This window comes from Tenrec ecaudatus, chromosome 2, assembly GCF_050624435.1.
Source record: "Tenrec ecaudatus isolate mTenEca1 chromosome 2, mTenEca1.hap1, whole genome shotgun sequence".
Classification (NCBI taxonomy): domain Eukaryota; kingdom Metazoa; phylum Chordata; class Mammalia; order Afrosoricida; family Tenrecidae; genus Tenrec; species Tenrec ecaudatus.
Window position 1 is genome coordinate 117,978,673 of NC_134531.1, and position 21,858 is coordinate 118,000,530.

At 42.6% G+C, this 21,858-nt stretch overlaps 1 protein-coding gene across 1 annotated transcript in view; it reads left to right on the forward strand.

Moving 5' to 3' along the window:
• The first annotated feature begins 394 nt into the window (after positions 1–394).
• The window catches only part of LVRN (laeverin), a 117,462-nt gene continuing 95,998 nt past the window's right edge, over positions 395–21,858 (forward strand). The window contains exon 1 of the mRNA XM_075543086.1: positions 395–1,095. Coding sequence (XP_075399201.1) covers positions 395–1,095 — 701 coding nt within the window. The remainder of the gene's footprint in view (positions 1,096–21,858) is intronic.

Genomic DNA, 21,858 nt, shown 5'->3' on the forward strand with positions numbered 1-21,858 from the left:
CCCTTTCCATTCACATATTCCCGTGGGAGGACGCAGACTGGAGTGAATTCGAACGGCCTCCCCACGACCCCTGTCCTGGAAGCCTCATCTGCGCGGGATTTCTCTTAGGACCCAAGGAGTGCGCGCTTGGGCGCTCAGGGTCCGCCTCCCCCGTCCCCTCCCCACCCCACCCCACCCCACCCCCACCCCCTGGGCTCTGACGGGGGCCGGGGGTGGGCTGGGAAGGCAGGGACCTGGATCTGATTAGCAGGGAGAGGAAACTTTGGTCCCAACTCCAGGCTCCCGCCTCCCAATCCTCGGCGGCTCTCGGAGGACGCGAGGCCAGGGTCCCTGCCCCGAGCATCTCTGGGACTAGACCTGCGGGCTCCGGGCTCGTCCCCCGCCCCGCTCGGCCATGGGGCCCTCTGCCACCTCGGGCTTCTACGTGAGCCGCGCGGTGGCGGCGCTCCTGGGCGCCCTGGCGGCCGCGCTGGTGCTGGCGCTGGCGGTGTTCGGCGCCCTGTACGGCCAGTGCGCGCGCCCTCCGGCCGCGGCGCGGTGCGGCCCCGGGCTCCCGAGCGCCGCGCCGTCCGCCGGGACCCCGACGCGGGCGCCGCCGCCGCCGCCCTCGCAGCCGGCTTCGGCGAGCGAGCCCCCGGCGGCGTCCACCGCCCGGGCCGGAGGGCCCCCGGGGCCCTGGGACGAGCTGCGCCTGCCGTCCGGGCTGGAGCCGCTGCACTACGAGTTGGAGCTGTGGCCGCGGCTGCGGCCGCGCGAGCTCTCCCCGCCCGCGCTGCGCTTCAGCGGCCGCGTGAACATCACGGTGCGCTGCGTCGAGGCCACGGCCACCGTGCTGCTGCACAGCCTCTTCTTAGACTGTGAGCGCGCCGAGGTGTGGGGCCCCCTGTCCGCGGACCCCGGGCGCGCCGCCCAGAGCCGAGTGCCCGTCGACGACGCGTGGCTGGCGCTCGACACACAGTACTTGGTGCTGGAGCTGGGGGAGACCCTGCGGCCCGGCAGCCTCTATAAGCTGCGGCTCACCTTCTCGGGCTCCGTGTACCAGGACACCAGGGAGGGGCTCTTCCTCAACTTCTACACCGATCAGGGCGAGCGCAGGTAAGGGGGGGGGGGGACGGGAGGACGGCGGGGGCGGGGGCCGCCTCCTGGTACCCATGCAGGCGACATCTCCAGGAGCCTGCAGCCTCCAGGTGCGCCTCACCTGCCCTTTCGAAGGAGCCCTCGGCTCCCTCCTCTTGACGTCCGTCTGCCGGAGCCCGGGGGCGGATGCCTTACTGCCTTTCCAGACAGTGGCTCGACTGAGAATAAGAACCCGGAGGCTGTGTTACTTCTCTGGTCCATTTTCAACTCCTTTCCTGCCCAACCCTGCCTGGTGACATCGCGGCTACACGGGTTTGGCTGCTAATGGCCAGGCTGGCGCTCAAAAGCCTCAGCCGCGCTGGAGGAAGACGGGCTTGGGGGCCGTTCTACCTGGTCCTATTGTAGGGTCGCTAAGAAGCGGCAAGGAGTGCGTTTACCTGCTCAGTATTTTGTGCTCTTTCCTTTCGAGAGCACCGCTATCCCAGAAATATATTTCAGAAATGCCAGAAAGCCCGCGCCTTTTCTCTACACTTGGTTTCCGACCAGGAGGAGCTGGAATACCTAGGGGCTTGTTCAAATGTAGACTCTGGGCCCCCACTCCTGACAGAGGGAATCAGAATCCGGGTTTTGACGAGATCCTCTGGGGAATTGGCCCAGAGTTGGAGAAGGGCTTGGACCCAAAGCATCCAGGTTCCCTGCACCCCGAAAATCTGCTTGCTCTGTTTTCGGTCCTCAGCTGCCCTCTCTCCCTCCCCACCCAACCCCTCCCCCTCACTCCCACACTCCCTGCTGCCTTTGCAACAAGTACACCCTCATTGCAGCGATTTGTTCCTCTATACTGATGTTCCCCAAACCTCAGCATTGCCTTTAATTCGTTCCCTTCGAATCCTGGCTGGAACCCCAGGATTCTGGCGCTTTCTGTAGCTGGGGATTCCTCAGCTGAAAGAATAAAATGGGGTAAAAGCGACCAGGAGAGCTCTCCTCCCTGCGTTTGTGCATGTGCTCTGTTTGCCCTCCTTTGAGGTAATGTCTTCAGATCCTGCTTCAGGAAGAATTACTTCTTTCCATGCTGTGCGACCACATCACTGACCTTCCGCATGCACCGCAGAGAGAGAGGGGTTAAGTCGATGATGCCAAAAAGTTCTTATTTTCAAACTGGCGCTCTCCCTCTACGCTCACACGCTAGTGGAGTATTTGCGGTTTGCACAACTGCATGTACTTTGCCCTTTATTCTTAGAGAAAGTGTTCTCAGATGTTCCCTGAGGAAGGGCGCGGGGAGAGGACCCACTAAACTACTCCCTAAGCCTTTTTTCTATACGATTGGGGTTTTAAAATGAGTTTAATCAGCTGCCTTAGAGAATGTGTAATATGGAACTTGTGTTTTTGCGTACAATATGCCTGGTTTCTTTTCAAGAGAGACGATCCTTGGGAAAGGAGATAGCTCAATAAAGTCCCACAGATGTGCATGGGCATTGGAGGTCAAAGACACCAAAACAACACAAACAAAAAAATCCAGCTGTCATCACACCAACCTTGACTCAAGGTCATCCCATATGTGTCAGTGCAGGACTGTGCCTCACGGGGGTGGGGATGGCTGATTTTGCAGAGGTAGATCATCAGCCTTTTTCGAAGATACTTCTGGGTGGACTTGAGCTTCCAACGTTTTGGTTAGCAACTGACACAACCTTTGCACCCTCCAGAACTGTGACGTTTTGGGAGAGCTGCCACCTTGAATTCTTTCTGCTGGGTGGTAGCTACTCCTGAAATTACAAGGGAAAAGAAACCTGTGATTGTCTTTGAAAGTGAAGGTCACACTAGCCTAGGCAGAAGGATAGTTTGTGATGATTCTGAGTTTTAGAACCCAACAAGCCTGGATGAAGTGTGGCTGTATGACTTGAGGCGGTTCTTTAATGCTTGAGTTTATTGGCTCATTTCTGGAATAGAGTTGTGAGGATTACATGAAAAATGACTTCATAGAGTCTGGAACACAACTGGTATACTGGTAACATTTGGTCACATGATAGTTTTTAGGATAAAACCTCCATGTTACCCCAATGTGGAGCCTATCGAGGTCCTTGTAGAATGAGCCCAAGAAAAAATTCCACGTGGGAAGAAGCTGTCCGTATGATTTTATGCTTTCCTTGTGAGAGAGAGGGGAGGTCTCGAATTCTACCTGACACAATTCAAACACTTCAACTCTTTGGTTTTCCTTTTGCAATCTCCAACTTTCACATACATATGAGGCAATTGAAAATACCAAGACTTGGGTCAGGCACCCCTTAGTCCTTAAACTAACATCCTTGCCTTTCAATGCCCTAAAGAGATCTTATGCAGCAGATTATCCAGTCTAATGTGTCCGTCATAAACCATATGACTTTCCTGATTCAAAACGGGCAGTGCACAAGTGATTCACAACCAATTCTCATGGAAGCAGTAATGAAAAAAATTGAAGGACATATTGCGTTGGCCACTTAAAAAGGTGAAATGTTTTTTTAATTTAATCATTTTATTGGGGGCTCATACAATTCTTATCACAATCCATACACACATCCATTGTGTCAAGAACATTTGTACATTTGTTGCCATCATCATTCTCAAAACATTTGCCTTCTACTTGAGCCCTTAATATCTGCTGCTCATTTTCCCCCTCCCTCCTCACTCCCCCTACTTCATGAACCCTTCATCATTCATAAATTATTATTATTTTGTCATATATTACACTGTCCGATGTCTCTCCCCCTCCCCCGCCTTCTTCTCTGCTGTCCCTCCCCCAGGGAGGAGGCTATACATAGATTCTTGTAATCAGTTCCCCCTTTCTACTCCACATTCCCTCCACCTTCCCTCCACCTTCCAGGCGTTGCCACTCTCACCACTGGTCCTGAAGGAGTCATCTGTCCTGGATTCCCTGTGTTTCCAGTTGCTCTCTGTACCCATGTACATCCTTTGGTCCAGCCAGATTTGTAAGGTAGAATTGGGATCATGATAGTGGGGGTGGGGAGGAACCATTCAAGAACCAGAGGAAAGCTATATGTTTCATCGTTGCTTCCCTGCACCCTGACTGGTTCATTTCCTCTCCATAACCCTTCAGTAAGGGGTGTCCGGTTGGCTGCCAATGGTCTTTGAGTCTCCACTCTGCACTCACCCATATTTTCAATGATATGATTTTTTGTTCCTTGATGCTTGATACCTGATCCCTTCGACAGCTCGTGGTCACACAGGCTGGTGTGCTTCTTCCATATAGGCTTTGTTGCTTCTGAGCTAGATGGCCGCTTGTTTACCTTCAAGCCTTTAAGGCCCCAGACGCTATTATCTTTTGATATCTGGGCACCATCAGCTTTCTTCACCACATTTGCTTATGCACATGTTTGTCTTCATTGATCATATCAGGTAGGTGGGCACCCATTGATATGATTTTTAGTTCGTTCATGTCTGATAACTGGTCCCTTCTGCACCTTGTGGTCAGACAGGCTGGTGTGCTTCTTCCATGTGGGCTTTGATGCTTCTCAGCTAGATGGCTGCTTATTTATCTCCAAGCCAAAAAGGTGAAATGCTAAATGTCACTTTGAGGACTAAGGTGCACATGATCCACACTGTGATATATTCAGTTGTCTCATGTGGATATAAAACTTAGATCAGAAAGACTGAAGAAGAATCAATGCCTGTGAATTACACTGTTGGTGAAACACACACACACACACACACACACACACACACACACACACACACACACACACACACCATGGACTGCCAGAAGAACAAACAAATGTATTTTGGAGGCAGTAGAGCCAGAATGTTCATTAAGAGTGAAGATGATGATATTTTGTCTTGCATATTTTGAACTTGTTCTTTGGAGAAGATGAATTGTTGGAGCAGGACATGCTGCTTCGTAAAGCAGAGGGTCCATGAGCAAGGAGACCACACAGAGATGAATCAAGCATTACAATCATTATGAGGAAGGCATGATGAACCGGGTCGTGTTTTGTCCTGTTGCATTAGAGTCATCTAGGTGATGTGACAGCTTCTCCACAAAGAAGTACACCAACCTGTGTAATCCAAGATTTGGAAGCCATAAAACCGAAGACTGATTTCTGGAGGCGGGAACAGTGTTAGAGCTTGAATTCTGAGTACCCAATTTGAAGGAGGCTGTGAAAGACAGTGAAAACCCCAAGTCCATTTGCAGGATCCCTATTTGGATTAAGCCTCTTGTGAATTCCCTCTGAAGGACATGCTGAAGGAAGAAGTTCAAGTTGTACGGAAAGCATTTGCCAAGAACTAGCCTCCAGGAATTGATGGAACACCAATTGAAATGTTTCAATAAGCTAATGAAGCACTGGAAGCACTCGCTTGTCGATGCCAGGACATTTGGAAGGGAGCTACTTGGCCAGCTGACTGGAAAAGATCCATATTTGTACTTATTCCAAAGAATGGTGCCCAAATAGAATGCTCAAATTATAGAACAATATTACTGATAGCACGTGCCAGTAAAATTTTACTAGAGATTATCCAACAGTGGTTGCAGCAGTACATTGACAGGGAACTGCCAGCGTTTCAGGCCAGATTCAGAAGAGAACAAACAAAGGATATCATTGCTGCTGTTAAGCGAACCTTGGCTGAAAGCAGAGAATACCAGAAAGATATTTACATGTGTTTCACTGACTATGCAAATACATTTGACTATGTGGATCATAACAAACCATGGATAGCCTTGAGAAGAATGGGAATTTCAGAATTCTGCATTGTGCTAATGTGGACCTTGTGTATGGATCAAGAGGCAGTTGTGCCAACAGGGAAAAGTAATGCTGCGTGGTTTAAAATCAGGACAGGTGTGCATCAGGGTTGTATCCTCTCACATACTTGCTCAATCTGTATGCTGAGCAAATCTTCACAGAAGCTTGCGTATATGAAGAATAATGTGGCGTCAGATTTGGAGGAAAGCTTATTAAGAACCTGCGATAAAGCAGATGACAAAAAGATGGTTGCTGACAATGAGGAGGACTTGAAGGACTTGCTCATGAAGATCAAGGATTGCAACTTGCAGTATGGACTACAACTCAATGTAAAGATGACCCAGATCCACACAGCTGGGCCAATAGGGAGCATCAAGCATGATCAATGAAGAAAAGGTTGAAGTTGTCAAGACTGTGGCTCGCTCATGAAAGCAGCAGTCAAGCGATCAAAGGACAAGTTGCATTAGGGAAATCTGCTGCTCAAAACCTTTATAGAGTAACGAAAAGCAAAAAAGTTACTTTGAGGACTAAGATGCACCTGACTCCGGTATTTTCGTTTGCATCGTATGCACGTGAAAGTTGGACATTGGATAAGGAAGACGGAAGAAGAGTCACTGCATTTGAATCTGGGTTCTGGAGAAGAGTACTGGAAGTACCGCGGACTGCGTAAAGGACACACTGCTCTGGGACGAGATAAGGGCAGAGTGCTTCTGAGAGGCACGACTTCATCTTACAGACTTTGGACATGTTGTCAGGAGACACCAGGTCTTGGAGAAAGACATCATGCTTGATCCAGTGGATGGCCTTCAGGGAGGTGGAGTGACACATGGCTGCCATAATGGGTTGACGCGTGGGAGGAATTGTGAGGACGGCGCAGCGCTGCCAGCGTTTCTTTCTGTTGTGCATAAAGCCCACAAGATGGGTTGGAAATGATGCAATGACACCTGACAACAACAAAAGCAAATCCCCTCGACTGTTGACCAAGGCTGCGAATGGCCTTGATATCAGACAAGGTTAGGTTAAAAATTAACACATTGTCATTTAGTCTCCCTTTTGATCCACTTTAAATTTTCTCTAGTTTTTATTTTCTGTTATCTTTTCAACTGGGGCTTTTCCATGTTTTAGTTTGTTAATGTGATTATTTTTGCTCTTTGCTTTTGTGTGTTTTTCTCTATATGAAATCAGGGATAGACCAATCTATACAGATAGTAGCTGCATTCATAGCTCCCTGGACTTATGGTGGGAGAGGTGTGGGATGGAGTGGGGAGCTAGTAATAATGAGTACAGGAAGAAGAATATGTTTTTAAAAAAATCATTTTATTGGGGCTCATATAGCTCTTATCACAATTCATATATACATCAATTGAGTAAAGCACCCTTATACATTATGAGGGCAATGAAGAATATGTTTTCTAATTGATTGTCGTGATGATCACACAATTACAAAAATATGGTAATTATTTAACTGTGTGATATGTGAATTATATGCCAGTGGAACTGTTAACGCTTTTTAAAAAGTTACACACACACACACACACAAAGAATTAGGTTTTCAAGGTAAATACTACAAAAGTGAGATTTTCCCCCTGATAGAATCAGAAAGGCTCAGTAACATATTGGATTGAATCTTATTTTTTCATACAGTCTGACAATTTCTGTATTTTAATTGCCTATTTATATAATTTACACTTTATGTAATTATTGATTTGGTTGGGTTGAAATTTACTATCTTGCTATTATTTTTCATTCCCCCATTTGCTTTTTGTTCTCATTTTTTAAAGCTTTCTTTTGGATTATTACTTAGTATTAAAGCCCTGGTGGTCCTGTTGGACAAGTGTTGGACTGTTAACTACAAGGTTGACAGTTCAAACCTACTCACTGCCCTCTGAGAGACAGATGAGGCTAACTGTTCCCTGGAAGATTTATAGCATGGACACTTTACATACAGTTCCTATGTGTTGGAATCTACTCAGTGACAGCGAGCTTTTTGATTGATAATATAGCTAATTGTCTTTTTTTTTTTTTTGGTCAGGTAGTTGCTCTACGGTTTATAATATGCATCCCTAACTTATCATGGACTACATTCAAATGATACCAATTCAGGTGTAATGTATGAATCTTAGAACAGTATCCTTCCAGTTATGCTATAATTTCTATGCAATTTGTTTCAACATAGGTTTTAAGCACTGCAATATATTATTATTATATATTTAACATTATATAAAATGTTAAATTGAGATATGGTTTTATTGTGCTATTGGTGAAAGTATACTCAGCAAGTTCTATTTTCATTTGCTAATTGCCATCCACCTTGGGCAGGGGAACTAGTTACATTTACACAAGGCATCAGCGTTTGCCTTCAGCATTTGTCGTAGATGTTTCACTGGTTGTTCCCATTCCCACCACCCTCGGGTCCGTACACTCATGTGGAAGACTGGTCCCTACAATTATTTTCCAGACTTAGCTACCATTCACTAATGCCAGATTTCTGAAAGTTGAATATTTTCTAACGTTTGAAGTCTGAAATGGATCAAACATACAATCAAGATGGATTGATAATTACTGGTGACTGAAATTCGAATGTTGCAAATAAAGGAGGAAATATGACCTCAGAGATAGAAGTGAAGCTGGAACTTGCATGAGTTACTTTATTGTGCCAGCCTGGCCGATAAACACACATGGGGTTAATTGAAAGGCAGAGGGATAAATGGCTCAGTGAGCCTCGCCTTTCTCATTCTCCAGTCTCTTGCTTTGTGATGGTCACAACAGCGTGCAGCTGCCTTAGCAGTTCCCTGCTTCAGCTTGCAAGGCTTACTTCCTGCAAGACATCTCCAAGTAGAAGCCACATGGACCTACCCCATTGCAGCCTTGGGTGCTGGAGCAGCCATGTGGAGACCCCTGCCAACGCTGAGATGCTTACACATTCACTGACTCGGCTTTCCTCCTTCAGTTGGCATCATTGCGTCTGTTTTGTGAGATAGAGGAGGACTTTGTGGATTGGTGATGGACATATGGGTTAATGGGCTAATATTGGACTTGTGCGGGGCGGCACTGGGTTGGGATGTTTTCTTGATTCACACTTAACCTTCATATAAAACTCTCTCTTATACATGAGTTTCTGTGGATTTGTTTCTCTACAGTACCCAGACTAACATATTGCATGATAGAATTTCGCAAGACAAAAAACTCAAGCATGGCAAATGCCTTTTCTTCAACAATATAGATGATGACTATATACCTGGAACTTGCTGATGCAACACACAGGAATCAAATGGACTATCTCTATGGAAAGAGATGATGGAGAAGCTCAATATCATCACCCAGACGAAGGCTAGGGCAGACTGTGGAACAGACCATAAATTGTTCTTTTGCAAGTTCAAGTTGGAGTAGAAGAACATGAAAACCTGTCCAAGAAAGCCGAAAGTACAACCTGGCATGTATTCCACTGGAATTTACTGACCACCTCAAAAATAGATTTGATGCATGAAGACTAACAACAACACCAGACACGTTGTCTGGTCATAAAAACACCTTCCACGAATAAATCAACAGATCACAAAGGACAGGAAAGAAAGAGAAGACTAAAGTGAATGTCAAAAGAGACCATGAAAATCACTTTTGAATATAGAGAAGCTAAAGTCACTGGAAGAAATGATGAAGTAAAAGAGTGAAACCGATTTTAAAGAGCTCAGGAAGACAAAGTAAAGTTTAATGAAATGTACAAAGACCTAGAGATAAAAATCCCCAAAAGCATGCTCTACATTTATCAAGATGAAAAAACTGAAAGAAAAATTATGCCTTGAGTTTCAATGTTGATGGATTCCATTGGCTGAAATGTTGAGTGACGCAGTAAGCATCAAAAGAAGAGAGGAGAAATACAATGTCACTGTACCGGGGCGGGGGTGGGGAGTTGGGGTGGGTGGGGAGCTGGCAATCCACTCTTCCATGAAGTAGCATACATTCAAGAACTGCTAATATTGAAGGAAGAGGTCTAAGATCACTGAGTGCATTGGCAACAAAAATGCCCAAGGCTCTGGGAATTGACAGAGTACCAACAAACAAATAGAAGAAATTGGCATTCATCTATGCCAAGAAATTTGGCAGACAAATAGCTGGTCAACTAACTGGAAGAGCTCATATTCATACTAATTCTAAAGAAAGATGATCCAGCAGAAATTTTCAAACACTATCATTAATCTTACCGCAGGAGGCAGACATGGTGATTGGCGTCCACAAGGTCAATCCTTGAAAACCCTACAGAGCAGTTTTCTGCACACAGGGGGTTGTGTTGCTTCAGTCATGAGTCAGAATGGACTCAACAGCAAATAGCAACAACAACTCAGGATTCTAGGTTGGCAAGTTTGTTTTTATGTTGCTCCAGGTAATACTGCTAGTATTTCTAAGATAATTCATTGTCTTTTGACTTACATAGTTTCTGATGGAACCTTTGTGAACCTAAATTGTAATCCTTTAAATGGGATTTTCTTCAACTACGTTTTTTTCTTTATTACACATTTTCAGCAATTTAATTATGATTTGCCTCAGTGTAGTCATTGTTGATTTATTCCATTTGAAGTTTATTGAGTTCTTGTATCTGTGGGGTTTGTAGAGTTGATCAAATTTGGAAAACATTTTGATCTTTTAAGGAGTGTTATTGTTGTTTTCCTGTGCCCTACTTTTTCTTCTCTTTCTGTAGAACTCTAATCACATGTTAAGTAGTTTGAAAGTATTTAACCGGTCACTGAAGTTCTGTGAATTGTTTTCCAGTATTTTTATGTAAATGATGCTTAATTGTTTCTATTGCTTTGTCTTCAATTGAATTGATTTTTCCCTCTGTAGTGTTTATTCTGTTTATAAACCTATTTGGAGATATTTTTATTTAAAATACTGCACTTTTCATCTCTGCTAAGACAGCAGCAGAGACAGCACAAGATTCTCCTGGCCCACAGAGTAAGAAACTGACCCAGTGTGCAAAGAAGCAGATGACTGCTATCCCAAGGTTAAGGAATTGGTGGTCATTGGACTTTGGTTTAGATCTCTCACTTAGAGGAGACCCAATGAATGGTGGCCTAGAACTACCATATATTTACTATTTTCATCCACTCTTTGCTTTATGACATGTGTTATTCAGGCAGTCATGGTTTTGCCTTTGTGAAAGTTTTGCTTTGTCCCCAACCCTTATTGTTTATGTAAACAGTGTCTAGTCACTTCAGCTTTTAATCTGTACAAGCCAATTCATTTATCTCAGTCTATAAAGGTGGCCTATACACATATAATTTCCTTTTCTCAACAATGTTATGTGTTCTATACCATTGGCGAAATTCATGATACTATCAATAGAATTACCTTATGCCCCTTAGAAAAGATTTATAATGTTTTTCAATTAAATAATAATGATGTCTCCAAAGTGAACCAGTGACATATATAAACCATAGACATATGAATGGATTTTGAGCTCACATTTAATTGTAACACTAATCTAAGACCAAATAGTTCTTAAGAAATGGCCCTACTTGATACTCTCCCTCATGAACACATCACAGCAAAGTGTGCTGAAGAAATCAGATGGTGCCCAGCTATCAGAAAGGATAGCATCTGGGGGCTTAAAGACTTATCTTAAACCAAGCAGCCATTTAAGTGAGGAATCAAATAAGTCCATATGGAAGAAGTACACTGACCTGTGTGTTCCAAGAATTGTAAATAATAAATTCCAATTTTAGAGGAGGGAATGGGTTCACCAGAGGTTTAATAGCCTTCTGCAAACTAGGTGCTCAGAAGTTAAGCTCTAATAACCTTCCATTTGCATGTTCCCCACATGACTAAGCCTCTGGTGAATCTCCCCTGACCATAACCCAGGGATGTGAACGGCCTTGCTGTCAGACAGAGAGCATTGTAAAGTTGATTATGGCAGAGGCAGTTAGGTTAAAATGTGACACCTTTCATTTGAGTTCCCTTTTGGCTCATTTTTAATTTGTTCCTGTTTTAATATTTTCTTTTTGACGTAGCTTTTTCTGGTTTACTTTGTTACGGTTATTGGTTGGTTTATTTGATTCTTTTCTTCTTCTTTGTCTTTTTTGTTGTTGTTGTTGCTGTTTTTCTGTATTTGAAATCCAGGATGGCTAAATCTATAGAGATAATAACTGGAATGATAATTATCTTGGGGTAATTATTAGGAAGCAGGGAGGAAATGAGGAGCTAACAACAAGGACTACAAGAAAAACCAAAATGGCCTGAAGTTGATGTAATGATGGTTGTACAAGTGTTCTGGCTATGCTTGAAGGATCAAATTGTATGATATGTGATGTATATACCAATAAAACTATTTTTTTAAAGGGAGTGGAGTGCCGTTGGGCAAGAGGCTAGCTTGTGGAATGTTGACCTTCCAGATACTTCATTGTGGCAGTTAGATTGCTGCTGACCCGAGGAAATAGAGAGAGTGCCTGGCCTGGGCTCATGGGGGGTGGAGTTACCTGCACTGACTGGCAGTTCGGAAAGAGCTTAGTAACACGTATTTTAGCAGAGCAGAGGCCAAGGGGCTCTGTGCCTGGGAAGCCAAGAACTAGAGTGAGATGTACCTGTAGGCTCCTGACTAGAAAAACTATCTGGAGCATTTCTGACCCCAAATTGTAACCTGTTACCTTTCTCAGTCAGCCCCATACTTGTAAACGTTGGTTTTAAGTCGTGTGTAGTCATTGCAGTGAATTGTCAAACCCAGCATAGAAGTAGAAAGTGCCGTGAGAAGGCTTGTGAAAGAAGGTCAGAAGGTAAAACTTGTTCAACCTCCGCTTCTCTAGAATCGACTTTAAGCTGAAGATGGGCTCGGTTCTCTTGTGAGGTCAGAGAAGGTAAGTTGCCATCCCACACCAATCTTACAACCTCCTTCTCCTGTATTTCTGGGCCCTTATCCCCAGATATCCATTAATATGTTTTTAGAACTATAGATTATTTTGAGGTTTATATAGTTTCTAGAATTTTATATAATTTCATAGAACTAGTACTCTTCCATATCTGAATGTATCCTTGTTGTTGTACACATCAATTCTTTTTTACTGCTGAAAGCATCCCACTGTATGGATATATCACATTTGTTTACCCAAGTATCTATTAAAGACATTGTGGTGTTTCCAGTCTTCCAAGTCATGTTAATAGAAACATTTATGGGCAAGTCTTTCTATAACTTCATTTATGTGAGTAGATACATAGAACTGAAATATCTAGATCACTATACATGAGATGGGACACCTCAAAACTGAATTTTTGTCAACACTAGGTATTTAAATTTTTAGACATAATGACCTTTTTACCTTCAAAGTACTCTCCATTACACTGAATAGATTTGTCAAAACTGTGGTTCCATCTTGGTAACAGTTTTCAAACTCATCTGTTTGGATGGCTGACAGCACCTCCCCCGTTTTTTTCTTCACCTCATCTGTGCTGTCCAATTGTTTGCCTTTCATTCATGGAAGCAAAAGGAGGTTGTAGGGAGCACGGTCAGCTGAGGAAGGCGTGTAGGGCAAAGGAGGCATGATGCTCCTTTTTTTTTGCCCCAAACTGACACGCTGTGTGTGTAACTTTTAAAGCTGATTTATTGCCATATAATTCATGTATCATACAATTAAATGGTTTAAATATATTAGAGTTGTAAATTTATCCCTAATCAATTTCAGAATATTTTCTTTATTCTATTTCCCCTCTTGTATCATCATTATGAGCTCCTAATTTCCTCTAGCCTCCCCTACTATATCCCTAAGAAACTATTAATCTACTTGCTGTCTAATTTAAAGAAATTAATTTACAACCTAATGAACAAAACAAAAAGCCAACACAAAAAACACCATCACCAACAGAACAAAGCACAGAAAAAACACCATCACCAACAGAACAAAGCACAGAAAAAACACCATCACCAACAGAACAAAGCACAGAAAAAACACCATCACCAACAGAACAAAGCACAGAAAAAACACCATCACCAACAGAACAAAGCACAGCAAAACCTCAACCCAAAAGAGAACAGAAAATAATAAAAACCAGGACAAGTTAAAAATGTGTCAAAAGGAAAAACAAATGCTAAGATATTAAAATTCAGCCTAATTATATATCTGCAATCTTTCCAATGTACTCGGTCTGGGGACAAGACTATTCATAACCTTTGAGAACGGCCCAAGTGAATTCAAAGGAGCCTTCGTCCATGGGGGTCTATGAAGGGACCTGGCACTTTCACCTATAGACTGCTGCAGAAGTGCTCCGAATTTAAGCTCCTATACCATCTCTGCCGCGCCCCCCGACCCCCCGTTCTTGGATTTTATTGCTGATAGTACATTGGCTGGCATGCTGTTTCTGAGTGGATGTAGCTGGCACCTCACCTAGACAGCTGCTTGTTTAAGATAAGTCTTGAAGCCTCCAGACGCTATTCTTTCTGATAGCTGGCACAGCGGGTTTCTTTACCAAACATTACTTACTATAGCATCCATCTCTTCAGCGATCACTTCATAAGGGTAAGAATGGAGCAGCGCTACATCATAAGAACTGATTGTTCTCAGATTAGGGCTTTCAATCAGATGTGAACTCTAAATTCATTCGGATAGCTATAGCGTTATGTGCCCCTGGTCTACCTTGGAGACAGCATTATCAGCTTCTTGAGAAATAATATAGATAATCGCCATGGGACATTCAGTAATTCAATAATAACATTATTTTAGCCGGTGGCATAAAAGAAAGACAAACCTTTTCCCTGGAGTTGATACCCTGAATTCCGACTTTGAACTGAATTCTATTGATAAAAATCGATAAAAGGAAAAGGAAATTTGATCAAATGAAAATATACATATGTAGAAAAGCTTTTTAGACTAATGTATGGATTGTTGAATTGTATATTCAAAATCAGGTGACTGAAAACAGGGAGTATGGAGACAAAGCAAACATTTTAATGATGCTCATTGGTTACGGCACACCTGTATCTGTGCAGGACTAAGACGTGTCAAAAAACAAAGAGAGTAGAAAATAGCTCATTGGTGACAGTCTTATCTTGCCAATGATTGGGCACCCTTTACAAACAAGATATTTGAACCAAACTCCAATGATTTCCAAATCCATGACCTTGGGATAACGATCACCTGAAGAAACTGAAAAACTCTTTTCAGGAGAATCTAACCATTTTCTACTTTTTCATCAACAATACAAAAAATTATAATTGCACTCTATCACTTGTCAACATTTGGCATGCCTGGACCTTTTGAATTTTAATCATTCTAAGAGGTGTGTAATGGGATTGTTTTAATTTTTGAATGTTTCTCTAATAGACATATCATAAGTTGATGGCTTTAACAAACAAATTGATTTTCTCACAAGTTCGGAGGCTCAAAGTCTGAATTCAGGGGACCAGCTCCAGGGTAGAGTTTCTCCTTCTGTTGTCTCTGGGGAAATGCTCTCGTCTCTTTAGCTTTTTTTTCAGTTCATTGGCAGTCTTCATGTGATGCGGCATGTATCTTCACCCATCAATGCTTGTTTAATCTTCAGCCTGACAAAGGGAATGAATGCACACAAACACAAGAAAAAGCATAATTAACAGTAAAAAAGTGGAATATTTTCCCCTAAAAATGGGGAATAAGACAGGGTTGCTTTATTATTCCTGTTCATCACTGTACCAAAAACCTTAGCCAGTGTATTGAGGCAAGTAAAAATTTCAAAAGGCATAGTTATTCAAAACAGCATGATCACCCACATAGGAAATCCAATGGGATCAATCATTGCTAAAACTAAGAAGTGGATTTCACAAGGTTATAGCAATGAATACATCCACTCCTTGCCTATAGATTAGAGTTAGGTTCCCCAAACCAGGTCATTATGTAAAATTCACTCAGTGCTGATTTTTACATAATTACCTGCCTTTGGAAACCATTGGACTTCTTCTGTAGATGATTATGCTGCTTTGTGTACGAAATCCCTTTATCATGCTGAAGATATTAATTACTCTTCAGTTTGCCATTCCCAGGACAGTAGCCCATATAATTTCCTGATTCAAATGGCTAATGCTTAATGCCTAGGAAATCATTCTTGATGTGCTCCATTTCATTTTTTTCATCTGTTGTTAATTGTAGTTTCTTATTATTATTTTAATATCTGTGGATTCTAGAGAAATGTCACATCACTTATTCCTGACAGTAGCAAGTTATAGTTTCTTCCTTTATTGCCCAATTAGTCTGCATAGAAATTTATTGGCTACATTTATCTTCTCAATGAACTAGTTTATGGTTTCATTGACTTCTCATGCACATATATAGAAATATATATGAATTTCTTTGATTTATTCCTTTTTAAAAATTTACTTTGGGCTTCTCTCCTTTCCGTTTTCTGTTTCCTTGAAGTGCAAATGGTAAAGAGTGTCTGTTTTTCTATGAAACTCTTTCTAACCTGTCCTCATAAAGTTTCAACCTATAATGTACAGAATAATATTCAACCAAATGGTCTGAGCTGCTGGCTTTGTGATTGACAGTCCAGTGCGGGGTCCGGTACCCCTCCAGAGCTCCTACTGCAGATGTAGTTAGGTTAAAATTGAACATATTACTATTTATTTTCCCTTTTGACTCATTTTTAATTTGTTCTACTTTTTAATGTTTTCCGCTTCCTTTTGGATTGGGCTAGTTCTGTGTTTGTTTTTGTTGTTGTTGGGTTTTTGTTTTTGCTTTTCTGTGTGATTTTCCATATATGAAATCCTGGATTTAGTTATCCATAGAGAGAATAACAAAATTAATAGTTTCCTAGGGTTATGGCACGTTTCAGAGTGTCTTCTCACATCCACTTTAATATATTCTTTCCTGCCTCTTGAATGACCTTTTGCATTCTTCGTGCGCGATGTTCTTGATGTCACCCCACAGCTCATTAAGCTTTCTATCATATGTTCAATGCGCCAAATTTATTCTTGAGATGTTCTCGAAATTCATATGGGATAGATGCAAGGTCGTATGTTAACTTTATTTTACTTTTCTTCAGTTTTAACCTAAACTTACACATGAGTAATTGATGGTATGTTTTACAGTCAGCCCTTGGCCTCATTTTAGCTGCTGATGAGCTTTCCATCATCTCTTCCCACAGATGTAGTCAATTTGATTGTTAGTTGCTGATGAGCCTTCCATCATCTCTTCCCACAGATGTAGTCAATTTGATTGCCGTTCCATTTGGGGAATTCCACGTACATTGCCTTTTCTGTTGTTTCAACAAAGGTATTTGCGATGAAGTCATTGTTTTGCAAAATTCTATCATGCAATCTCCAGCTTAGTTTCTATCACTAAGACCATCTTTTCAAACTATGATCCCTTCCTCTTTGTTACCAACATTTGCTTTCCAATAGCAATTATCGATGCATTTTGATTGCATGTTTCATCAATTTCAGACTGAAGTCCTTGGTAAAAGTCTTCCATTTCTGCATCACTAATTTTAGTGGTGGTGCATAATAATCAGAGAAGCTGAACTATATGAAGAAAACGTGGCATCAGGATTGGTTGCCTCTGAAACTCAGATGACACAACTTTGCTTGGTGAAAGTGAGGAGGACTTGAAGTACTTGCTGATGAAGGTCAAGGATTGCTGCCTTCAGTCTGTATTGCACCTTAAATGTAGAGAAAATCCAAACTCTCACAACTGTACCAATAGATAGCATCATGGTTAATGAAGGGAAGATTGAAGATATCCAGCCTTTAATTTTTCCTGAATCCACAATCAGTGCTCATGGAAATAGCAGTCAAGAGATCAAATAATGCATATAATGCATTGCCTAGGGTAAATCTGCTACACAAGACCTATTTAGAATACTGAAATCCAGGGAGGTCACTTTAAGGATTAAGGTGTGCCTGACTCAAGCCATGGTATTTTCAGCTAACTGAAAGTTGGGCATCAAATAAGGAAGACTGAAGATGAATCAATGCATTTGAGTGAAGGTGCTGGTGAGGTCTGTGGAAAGTACCATTGACTGCCAAACAAGAAACAGCTCTATCTAGAAACAGGTACAGCCAGAATGCTGCATAGAGACAAGGATGGGGAGACTTCATCTCGCATTCTTTGGACATGTTATCAGGAGAGCCCAGTTTCTGGAGAAGGACACCTTGCTTGGTAAAATAGAGGGATAGTAAACACGAGGAAGACTCTGGACAAGGTGGATTGACACAACAACTACAACAATGGCTCAGCACAAGAACAATTGTTGATGGCCCAGGACTGGGCAGTATTTCACTCTGTTGTGCACGGAGTTTCTATGAGTCAGAATTGACTCAATGACACAAAATCTTAATGACTCTTTTAAAATATAAATCATTTTTATTGGGGGCTCTGACAGCTCTTACAACAATCCACACATCAGTTGTATCAAGCACATTTGTACATATGTTACCATCATCATTTTCAAAACATCTTTTGACTTGAGACCTTGGTATCAGCTCCTCTTTTCTCCCTCCCCCAACCTCCCACACTCCTGGATGCTTGATAAATTATAAATTATTATTATTTTCATATCTTCCACTGTCCCCTGTTGCCCTTCACCCATGTTTCTGTTATTCGTCCCCCTGGGGAAGGGGGATATTATATGTTGATCACTATGATCAGTTCCCCTTTGTTCCTCCTTCTCCCTTCCTCCCCTTGTGGTATCGCTATGCCCATGATTGTTCCTGAGGTTTTTTCTGTCCTGGATTCTGTATGTTGAGCGCTCTTATCTGTACTGGTGTACATGCTCTGGTCTAGCTGGATTTGTAAGGTAGAACTGGGGTTATGATGGTGGGCGAGGAAACGGGCTGTGGAGGGGGGTGGGGGAGAGCTTTAAAGAACTAGAGGATGTTTGTGTGTTTTGTTGGTGCTATACTGCACCAGCTCTTCCTTTGAGGCCGTTCTGTGAGGGGACGTCCAATTGTCTACACACGGGCTTTACACTAGGGCTTGAACCCCCCTTGTCCACATTGATATGATTTTTTGTTTTGGGTCTGCTTACAACTCTTTTATGGTGGAAACCAGAAGCCTCATTACCTCTACATTTGGGAATGCTACTAATTATAAAGTTAGTCCCAATGTCACAATTTTAGTTTGCTTTTAGTATTTCATATATTGTCTACTTAACGATGGCAATCTATTGAAAAGAACATGTAGATTGGTAGCTGGGCTCTAGTTCTGGTACCACCCTTCCATTTTACTTGTTGATCTAAGTAGTGCATATGCTTCTGGGTCTTCAAGTCTCAACTCTGTAAATTAAAAGGGTAGAGCTCTCCAAGGTCTCTTCCCCTTTTGGAATTTAATCAAATGAAGAGTATATAGTTCCACTGTTCAAAAACACCTTTAGGAATGTTTCTTGCATTTATCATCATCAGAACATTCCTGGGATAAAAGGAGATAAAGAATTAGGAGATAGATAAAAAGAAAACAGAACGATGCAGAGAAGAAAATGACTTGCTAGGGTGAAATATCTCAATTTGCCAAAGTGTAGAAAGAGGGAGGGGCCCTAGGATAGTGCAAACAGAAAACCGGCTCAGCAGTTGACCCAAAGGTTAGTGATTTGAGATCTCCTTCAGAAAAACAGCCACTGAAACCCCTACAGAGCCCAATTCTACTCTGACACATATGGGATCCTGTGAACTGGAACCAACTTGACAACAACTGGTGTTTTTAGACTGAGAACTAAGACTTGCAAAGGACTGTTTGCAGGTGCTGTTTACGCTAAGAAACTTGGCACGGTGCTTACAGTGTGACACACCAGAGAGAAATCCAAGTAATATTAGGAAAAAAATTGGAAGTGGCAGAGCAAGGTCAGTGAACTCAAGTACTAGGCATGTGATGTTATTGTTATCACAGAGTAATGGGATTATTTCACGATGCTGGATGCTGTGAAGGAATCAAGCACACATATTTCATGTGTCTTGGAAAATTTTTTCTTGGACTTAGATCTGCTCATCAAAGATCCTTGTCTTTGAAAACAAGAAGGAGTAACGTATTGAAATTCACACATCATAATTCAGTAAAGATGAAACTTTGTTTCTCCTGTTGGCCTTTAAAAAATTTTAAGGGACTACCCTGAAGCCAGCTTAGATTCATAGCAATCCTATGTACAACCGAAGAAAACACATGCCCTTTGAGCCCATTGTTCGAGCCACTGTGTGGGTCCACCGCATGAAGGGCATGTTTCCATTGACCCTCTACTTTGCCAAATACGGTGGGGTATTTCCCGATAACACTTCCAAAGTATATGAGACGGAGTCTTGCCGTACTTGCTTCTGAGGAGCCCTGCTTCTGGATTTGTTTGTTCTTCTGTCGTTTCATGGTACCTTCAATATTCTCTGACAACAGATTCCTATGAAATTTCCATCCTACCCTCATCCACCTCACTTCCCTAAGCTCAGGCATGTTCAAGGTGGAAGTATGCAGTGGAGTAGAGAATACACTTCGCAACGTCCTCCTGTTTCTCCTCACCTCTCATCTGGATCCTGTGGCTTCTATTCACCAGGCCCAGTGTGGCTTGAGAAGGCAGTGAGAAGTAGAACAAGGAAATTCTTCCTTAAACTCAGACTCTCGTCAGTTGCTCTCACTCTGGTGTGGCACATGCCTTTTTAAATTGAGATCTACTTTTCCTGAACTCTCCAGGGATTTTTGCTGTTCTTTCTCCTTCAATCCCCTTGACCCAGCAAGATGCCTCTCTGTTTCTTAGTTGTGATGTTCACTTATGACTGCTTCTTCAGCCTCTGGAAATCAACAAGTCCAACCTCGCGTCTTTTTGGCCCCTCCAGTCCTTTTTGGGCCCTATTGAACAGATTCCAAGGCAGACCCACCGCTGGCTCATTCTATGCCTTTCACTGCACGGCTCTTCAAAGGAGAATGCATACATCTTTTTCTTGGCACTAATGTGAGTCCCAAGACAGTAGTTCTCTTCTGGTTCTGTCTTCAAAGCAATCAGACCTTCTTTTGCCTTGTAGATTCACACCCTCCTTGTGGGAGTTCTGTCCAGCCACAATGTCAATTTCAGTTTTCTAAAGAATGATTTGAGCACCAGCTTCAGGAAAAACTTTGCATTTTCCTTGTTAGCTCAGAAATTAGATGGTTGTACTTTGTCCTAACTCCTTAAGAGTTGAGAGGGCTTGGAAAAATGCTACGGTGTGCCAGGCAAGTGGCTACCTTTCTCTCCATTTTCTCACCCCTTTCGGTGCCCTTGACCTCATTGAGAGTCCCAAGAATCATGGAACAGGTTCTCAATGTACTTTACTTGGAAAATCTTTGTATGGTGGTTTGGCATCTTTCTTAGGGCATTTTCTTTGTAATTAGTATGTTTTGTTCCCTGGTGGAAACTTCAGATTTAAGATCTTATTACACAGCAATAAACAAACATGAGTCGTGAGCCAACCCTTGAACCACAGGCCAGTAGTGTAACATCTGGCTCTACTAAACATTTTGATTCCTAAGTGTGCTCTTGTATGAAAAAGAAATTGCTTGGGGACAGTTCTCTGGAGAATCCTTGAGCAGCTATGTTATTTAGCACTTCTTAACTAGAGCTGGAGTCACATGGGCTTCATAAAATAACTTGGAACAAAATACCTTACTGAGAGAATTTTAAAAATATGGTAGTAAATTGATTCCCAAGGACATTTTGTGGTCTTGCCCACCAAGTTCTCTTCTAACACAAGACAGTGATGAGTTCATGATTCTCTGGCTGTACAAGATGATGGGCAGGTAGCTCTATAATCCCGAGTCACCCAGACACAGATTCTTCCAAACGCACCTTCTCACCAGCTGACTTCTTTAAGCGGAGACTTACTGAGCATCATAGTAGCATGCTTCACTGAGATTTGAAGGAAGGGCAGAGTAGTGGGTGGTTTTCTTCGCTGAGGTCAGAAAATCCTTACAGAATAGCTTGCTCCTGGAGCAAAGGGAGCAGGCGACAAAGCACCAGTGTGAGTGCATCAGGTTCTCCAGATGTGCTGTCGTGAGATGATACTGCAACTGGTTGGTCCTGACTTTTGTGAAGAGACAGTCTGTGCAGTTAAGGCTGAGAACCAGAGAGATGGTGTGTTCCAGGAATTTGTTTCTAA